At 46.8% G+C, this 8607-nt stretch overlaps 1 protein-coding gene across 1 annotated transcript in view; it reads left to right on the top strand.

Moving 5' to 3' along the window:
• The window catches only part of ush2a (Usher syndrome 2A (autosomal recessive, mild)), a 462322-nt gene that overhangs the window by 212868 nt on the left and 240847 nt on the right, over positions 1-8607 (top strand). The window contains exons 34-35 of the mRNA XM_071365050.1: positions 5916-6101; positions 7984-8121. Of these exons, the coding sequence (XP_071221151.1) occupies positions 5916-6101; positions 7984-8121 (324 nt within the window). The remainder of the gene's footprint in view (positions 1-5915; positions 6102-7983; positions 8122-8607) is intronic.

The following is an 8607-nucleotide window of genomic DNA, read 5'->3' as shown; positions in this document are numbered from 1 at the left end:
CGGAGTGATAGACAGAGAGAAGAAAGAAACGGAGTGATAGACAGAGAGAGACGGAGTGATAGACAGAGAGAAGAAAGAAACGGAGTGATAGACAGAGAGAAGAAAGAGACGGAGTGATAGACAGAGAGAGACGGAGTGATAGACAGAGAGACGGAGTGATAGACAGAGTGAAGAGAGAGACGGAGTAATAGACAGAGAGACGGAGTGATAGACAGAGTGAAGAGAGAGACAGAGTGATAGACAGAGAGAAGAGAGAGACGGAGTGATAGACAGAGAGAAGAGAGATACGGAGTGATAGACAGAGAGAAGAGAGAGACGGAGTGATAGACAGAGAGAAGAGTGAGACGGAGTGATAGATAGAGAGAAGAAAGAGACGGAGTGATAGACAGAGAAGAGAGAGACGGAGTGATAGACAGAGAGAAGAGAGAGACGGAGTGATAGACAGAGAGAAGAGAGAGACGGAGTGATAGACAGAGAGAAGAGTGAGACGGAGTGATAGACAGAGAGAAAAAATAGACGGAGTGATAGACAGAGAGAAGAGAGAGACAGAGTGATAGACAGAGTGAAGAGAGAGACGGAGTGATAGACAGAGAGAAGAGAGAGACGGAGTGATAGACAGAGAGAAGAGAGAGACGGAGTGATAGACAGAGAGAAGAGAGAGACGGAGTGATAGACAGAGTGAAGAGAGAGACGGAGTGATAGATAGAGAGAAGAGAGAGACGGAGTGATAGACAGAGAGAAGAGTGAGACGGAGTGATAGACAGAGAGAAAAAATAGGCGGAGTGATAGACAGAGAGAAGAGAGAGACAGAGTGATAGACAGAGTGAAGAGAGAGACGGAGTGATAGACAGAGAGAAGAGAGAGACGGAGTGATAGACAGAGAGAAGAGAGAGACGGAGTGATAGACAGAGAGAAGAGAGAGACGGAGTGATAGACAGAGAGAAGAGAGAGACGGAGTGATAGACAGAGTGAAGAGAGAGATGGAGTGATAGACAGAGACAAGAAAGAGACGGAGTGATAGACAGAGTGAAGAGAGAGACGGAGTGATAGACAGAGAGAAGAGAGAGATGGAGTGATAGACAGAGAGAAGAGAGAGACGGAGTGATATACAGAGAGAAGAGAGAGACGGAGTGATAGACAGAGTGAAGAGAGAGACGGAGTGATAGATAGAGAGAAGAGAGAGACGGAGTGATAGATAAAGAGACGGAGTGATAGACAGAGAGAAGAGAGAGACGGAGTGATAGACAGAGAGAAGAGAGAGACAGAGTGATAGACAGAGAAGAGAGAGACGGAGTGATAGACAGAGAGAAGAGAGAGATGGAGTGATAGACAGAGAGATACGGAGTGATAGACAGAGAGAAGAGAGAGACGGAGTGATAGACAGAGAGAAGAGTGAGACGGTGTGATAGACAGAGAGAAGAGAGAGACGGAGTGATAGACAGAGAGAAGAGAGAGACGGAGTGATAGACAGAGAGAAGAGTGAGACGGAGTGATAGACAGAGAGAAGAGAGAGACGGAGTGATAGACAGAGAGAAGAGTGAGACGGAGTGATAGACAGAGAGAAAAAATAGACGGAGTGATAGACAGAGAGAAGAGAGAGACAGAGTGATAGACAGAGAAGAGAGAGACAGAGTGATAGACAGAGAGAAGAGAGAGATGGAGTGATAGACAGAGAGAAGAAAGAGACGGAGTGATAGACAGAGTGAAGAGAGAGACGGAGTGATAGACAGAGTGAAGAGAGAGACGGAGTGATAGACAGAGAGAAGAGTGAGACGGAGTGATAGACAGAGAGAAGAGAGAGATGGAGTGATAGACAGAGAGAAGAGAGAGACGGAGTGATAGACAGAGAGAAGAGTGAGACGGAGTGATAGACAGAGAGAAGAGAGAGATGGAGTGATAGACAGAGTGAAGAGAGAGACGGAGTGATAGACAGAGAGAAGAGAGAGACGGAGTGATAGACAGAGAGAAGAGTGAGACGGAGTGATAGACAGAGAGACGGAGTGATAGACAGAGAGAAGAGAGAGACGGAGTGATAGACAGAGAAGAGAGAGACGGAGTGATAGACAGAGAGAAGAGAGAGATGGAGTGATAGACAGAGAGAGACGGAGTGATAGACAGAGAGAAGAGAGAGACGGAGTGATAGACAGAGAGAAGAGAGAGACGGAGTGATAGACAGAGAGAAGAGTGAGACGGAGTGATAGACAGAGAGAAGAGAGAGACGGAGTGATAGACAGAGAGAAGAGTGAGACGGAGTGATAGACAGAGAGAAAAAATAGACGGAGTGATAGACAGAGAGAAGAGAGAGACAGAGTGATAGACAGAGAAGAGAGAGACAGAGTGATAGACAGAGAGAAGAAAGAGACGGAGTGATAGACAGAGTGAAGAGAGAGACGGAGTGATAGACAGAGTGAAGAGAGAGACGGAGTGATAGACAGAGAGAAGAGAGAGACGGAGTGATAGACAGAGAGAAGAGTGAGACGGAGTGATAGACAGAGAGAAAAAATAGACGGAGTGATAGACAGAGAGAAGAGAGAGACAGAGTGATAGACAGAGAAGAGAGAGACAGAGTGATAGACAGAGAGAAGAGAGAGATGGAGTGATAGACAGAGAGAAGAAAGAGACGGAGTGATAGACAGAGTGAAGAGAGAGACGGAGTGATAGACAGAGTGAAGAGAGAGACGGAGTGATAGACAGAGAGAAGAGAGAGACGGAGTGATAGACAGAGAGAAGAGAGAGACGGAGTGATAGACAGAGAGAAGAGAGAGACGGAGTGATAGACAGAGAGAAGAGAGAGACGGAGTGATAGACAGAGTGAAGAGAGAGACGGAGTGATAGATAAAGAGACGGAGTGATAGACAGAGAGAAGAGAGAGACGGAGTGATAGACAGAGAGAAGAGAGAGACGGAGTGATAGATAAAGAGACGGAGTGATAGACAGAGAGAAGAGAGAGACGGAGTGATAGACAGAGAGAAGAGAGAGACGGAGTGATAGACAGAGAGAAGAGAGAGATGGAGTGATAGACAGAGAGAAGAGAGAGACAGAGTGATAGATAAAGAGACGGAGTGATAGATAGAGAGAAGAGAGAGACGGAGTGATAGATAGAGAGAAGAGAGAGACGGAGTGATAGACAGAGAGAGACAGAGTGATAGACAGAGAGAAGAGAGAGATGGAGTGATAGACAGAGAGAAGAGAGAGACGGAGTGATAGATAGAGAGAAGAGAGAGACGGAGTGATAGACAGAGAGAAGAGAGAGACGGAGTGATAGACAGAGAGAGACGGAGTGATAGACAGAGAGAAGAGAGAGAGGGAGTGATAGACAGAGAGAAGAGAGAGACGGAGTGATAGACAGAGAGAGACGGAGTGATAGATAGAGAGAAGAGAGAGACGGAGTGATAGACAGAGAGAAGAGAGAGATGGAGTGATAGACGGAGAAGAGAGAGACAGAGTGATAGACAGAGAAGAGAGAGACGGAGTGATAGACAGAGAGAAGAGAGAGATGGAGTGATAGACAGAGAGAGACGGAGTGATAGACAGAGAGAAGAGAGAGACGGAGAGAAGAGAGAGACGGAGTGATAGACAGAGAGAAGAGAGACGGAGTGATAGACAGAGAGAAGAGAGAGACGGAGTGAGAGACAGAGAGAAGAGAGAGACGGAGTGATAGACAGAGAGAAGAGAGAGACGGAGTGATAGACAGAGAGAAGAGAGAGACGGAGTGATAGACAGAGAGAAGAGAGAGACAGAGTGATAGACAGAGGAGAGAGACGGAGTGATAGACAGAGAGAAGAGAGAGATGGAGTGATAGACGGAGAAGAGAGAGACAGAGTGATAGACAGAGGAGAGAGACGGAGTGATAGACAGAGAGAAGAGAGAGATGGAGTGATAGACAGAGAGAGACGGAGTGATAGACAGAGAGAAGAGAGAGACGGAGTGATAGACAGAGAGAAGAGAGAGACGGAGTGATAGACAGAGAAGAGAGAGACGGAGTGATAGACAGAGAGAAGAGAGAGACGGAGTGATAGACAGAGAGAAGAGTGCAGAAAAAGGGAGAGAAAGAGAGAAAATAAGACAGAGATAATATAACAAACTACATTATAACTACAGCCTTTACCTCCTTTTATTTAACTAGGCAAGTCAGTTAAGAACAAATTCTTATTTACAATGACGGCCTACCGGGGAATAGTGGGTTAACTGCCTTGATCAGGGGCAGAACGACAGATTTTTACCTTGTCAGCTCGGGGATTCCATCCAGCAACCTTTCAGTGACTGGCCCAACGCTCTAACCACTAGGCTACCTGCCACTCCTTCTCTCTCTATCTATCTATCAATTCAATTCAATTCAATTCAAGGGGCTTTATTGGCATGGGAAACATGTGTTAACATTGCCAAAGCAAGTGAGGTAGGTAATATACAAAAGTCAAATAAACAATAAAAATGAACAGTAAACATTACACATACAGAAGTTTCAAAACAATAAAGACATTACAAATGTCATATTATATATATGCAGTGTTGTCTATCTCCATCTATCTATCTCCATCTATCTATCTCCATCTATCTATCTCCATCTATCTATCTCCATCTATCTATCTCTCTCTCTCTCTCTCTCTCTCTCTCTCTCTCTCTCTCTCTCTCTCTCTCTCTCTCTCTCTCTCTCTCTCTCTCTCTCTCTCTCTCTCTCTCTCTCTCTCTCTCTCTCTCTCTCTCTCAATTCAATTCAATTCAATTCAATTCTCTCTCTCTCTCTCTCTCTCTCTCTTTCTCTCCGGTAGACCTCCCTGTTATTAGTTAGTGTCATACTGTAGTTTTCAGGCATCTCCATCCTGCTGTTAGCAGGCCAATATGTGTTCCAGTCACCCAGATGAGATGGAGAGGCCTGATACCTTATCATATGTTCCTCTGTCACACACACTGCACTGTACAAATGGGAGCTGCTCGCTACCTCGCTCACTACAACACCCAGACAAATGAACGCGTGTGTGTGGCTGGGGGGGATTGTGTGTGTGTGTTTGTACATTCCTCTGTGCGTGCATGCCTACATTTACATGTCAGAATAGGGTGAATTCAGGTTCATACTGTATATACAACATTATATTATACAATCCTACAATTACATCATGAGAAGTCATAGGAGTGATATTGCCCATGTTAACTGAGATTGATAATCCTTGCATGGGGAGACACCAGAGGATTTCCCTTTTCCTCTGGTATGTTATGTTAAAGACTGTTGACCTGGGATGTCCTGCTACGGTACAGTTATATCACAGAGGGCTCCTGCTGTGTCTCTCCCTGCCTTGCCAACCATCATCATTAATACTGGGAGAGGGAGGGAGGGAGGGAGGGAGGGAGGGAGGGAGGAGAGAGAGAGAGAGAGAGAGAGAGAGAGAGAGAGAGAGAGAGAGAGAGAGAGAGAGAGAGAGAGAGAGAGAGAGAGAGAGAGAGAGAGAGAGAGAGAGAGAGAGAGAGAGAGAGAGAGAGAGAGAGAGAGAGAGAGAGAGAGAGAGAGAGAGAGAGAGAGAGAGAGAGAGAGAGAGAGAGAGAGAGAGAGAGAGAGAGAGAGAGAGAGAGAGAGAGAGGCAGGGAGGAGGAGGTGAGAGGGGCAGAGAGGCTGATTGCTGTGAAATATGGTGGATGTATTAAATTATGGCTGAAAAAGTTACAACTCTAATAAATTGTATTTATGTTAATGGTTAGTTCTGATTTAATGGCTCTATTAAAGGGAAATATGTGGGCTGACAATCTCTCTCTCTGCCCCTCTCTTTCTCTCCGACTCTCCTCTCTTTCCCACCCTTTTTTCATTTTACCTCTCTCCCTAAATGTCATTTTCTCTTTTCTCTTTCCCTTTTTTATCCTCTGCCTTTCTCTACTCTACCCTTCTTTCTCTCTCTATCCCTCTCTCCCCCCCTTTCTCTCTCCAGTCCCCCAGAGTGTTGCCCCTCCCTCTAGTCTCCAGAGTGGGAGTGGCTTCAGTGTCCAGGTGAGCTGGGCCCCGCCCCTCCAGGTGAGAGGAGTGATTGACAGGTACGAACTGAGGGCCTACGACCTGGATCAGCCTGACTCAACACCTGTTACTGCCTCTTACCTGTCCACTGGTAACCACACAAGTAAGACACACACACACTTGCATACATGCACAGAGGCACGCACACACACACGGATGAAAGGAGGTACACACACACACACACACACACACACACACACACACACACACACACACACACACACACACACACACACACACACACACACACACACACACACACACACACACACAGGGGAGGGTGGGGAAAAAGGGGGACTAATGCTGGCAACCACCTGAGCTGGTCTAGCCCAGATACCAGTGATGTCATATTAGAGAACTCTCCATCTCCACCTCTCTCCTCCCCTCTCACTTTATCTCTTTTACGATGATGATGCCGTCTCTATGATTCGTCACTTCTCCCATCCTCTCTGCCATGTCTCCGGGCAAATAGGAGATTGGCCCTCCTCTCCTCCTCTCCTTTTCCTCCCCTCTCTCTGTTTCCCTGGCACCTGCTGAGGTGAGGGGCGATAAGGCCGTCTTAATTTATGACGTAGAATTACTCCGACAGATAAAAACACAGGAAGCAAATGAGTGTGTAATGGGAGTAGAGTGGGGCCTAATTGAATTAAAATATGGGTGAGTGAGAAGAGAGAAAGAGAGAGACATCTGGCCAATTACAGCGCGACAGAAAGGCTGTATAGCGCCGGTCGTCCCACGGCCCAGTCAACACGACAGCCATCTATCCGGCGCGAGCGAGCCAGATAGCCACTCAAAGATCTCTCAGAGATCTCCCTCTCACCACCTCGTCCCTCTCTTCCTCCCCTCGGTCGACCCCTTCCAACAGGAGCCTCTATGTTTCAGATGATGATGAATTTAATAAATAAATCCTGGTGATTTTAAACTGTAAAAATTAATTAAACGCAAGCGCTTTCTCTGGTCTTACTGTGTGTAATTTACAGCCTGCGGGGTCCTGGAGAAAGTAGCCTATTTATACAGGGGAGAGAGGGGTGAAACTGAAACTCTAGGAGAGAGAGAGGAGGACCACTAATGACCCTACATATGGAATGCACCGGTATTATATTTATATAGCAGGAATTTCACACAGGCCTGAGAGAGAGAGAGGAAACATGGCAGGGAAAAAGAAAGAGAATAAACAAATGATAGAAAAAGAAAGGGGGGATTTTATATTTATTGTGCTTCAAAGGAAGCCGGCGGTGTTTATCTGTCTATGAGGCCTCTCGGGTTGCAGAAAGAGGATCGGCCCCTGTGTGTCTCCCCTGCTCCTATTTATACCTGGACAACACTGACACTCTGGGCCCACACAGCCTGCCGGCCTGGGTCTCCTCTCCTCTGGTATCTATACATCTAGAGAGAGGAGAGAGCACTCCCCTGGGGGAATACCCTTGAAAACCAGAGGGAGAGAAAGAGGGGGAGCGGAGGACAGGAAGAAGGGAGTAATGGAGTAGCAGTAGTCACTCTGGCTATTAGCTGATCCCCCTCACTCTCTACTGCTCTCTTTCTGCTATATATCTCTACCTTCTTCTTTCATCTCTCTCCCCTTTCCCTGTCCCCCCCCCCCCCCTCTCTCTCTCTCTCTCTGTCTCTCTCTTCGCTGTGTGAGTAATGTGCTAGATATCAGTATTTGATAATAAAGCTGGTGCCCATTAAGAGTGATGGCTATGTTATGCTGCGTTTGGAAAGTCTACACATTAGGGCCTAGAGAACATCACTCTAGTCTGAAGAGGAGGAAGGCTTGAAATATGGAAAAGAAAAGGGTGACACTTGCCTCCTTGGCCCCTTGTCCCCTTTCTCTCACACTCTCTCTCTCTCTCTCCCCCCCTCTCTCTCTCCCCCTCTCTCTCCCTCTCTCTCTCTCTCCTCCTCTCTCTCTCTCTCCCGCTCTTTGATTTGGCTGTTCCTATTTCCCTCTTTCTTTCTCTCTCTTTCTCTGTCTCTCTGTTTAGGCCTGTTGGAGGGTCTGACTCCGTTTACACGCTACGTTGTCACGGTTACAGCTTGCACCTGGGCTGGCTGTACTGAGAGTCCCCGTGGCGACAGTGGAGATGGAGACGTGAGTTGGAGCATCACCACTCCAGAAGAGGGTACAATCTCACACACACACACACACACACACACACACACACACACACACACACACACACACACACACACACACACACACACACACACACACACACACACACACACACACACACACACTCTTCTGATGAATGTTAAAACCAGGATGAAGCGTGTTCAGCGAGGGTCATTTAAGTAGAACCACTAGACTCTTTCTTAATGACACATTGACACTAAGACTGTAATCACTCCATCGCTTAGGAGGAGGCTGTTTGAATGGATGTGTGTGTTTGTGTGGAATGAGGGGTGTGTATAAGAATTTAGCGGCGAGGTGTGTATAGAGTGTATAAGAGTTTGAGTTGTGGATGGTTAGATTAGCCTCCAGGGGTCAGTTCGGGTGAAGGAGTGAGTGTGTTCTCATTCATGTACTGGCCAGTATGTAGGTGTGGTTTTTCAGTGTGTGGACTACTAACATCTAAGTAGTACTGTCCAAAGAAGGTGCTTTGGTA

This window comes from Salvelinus alpinus, chromosome 25 (genome assembly GCF_045679555.1).
Source record: "Salvelinus alpinus chromosome 25, SLU_Salpinus.1, whole genome shotgun sequence".
Classification (NCBI taxonomy): domain Eukaryota; kingdom Metazoa; phylum Chordata; class Actinopteri; order Salmoniformes; family Salmonidae; genus Salvelinus; species Salvelinus alpinus.
Note: the sequence above shows the minus strand (reverse complement) of the source record. Positions and strands in the feature narration are given on the sequence as shown.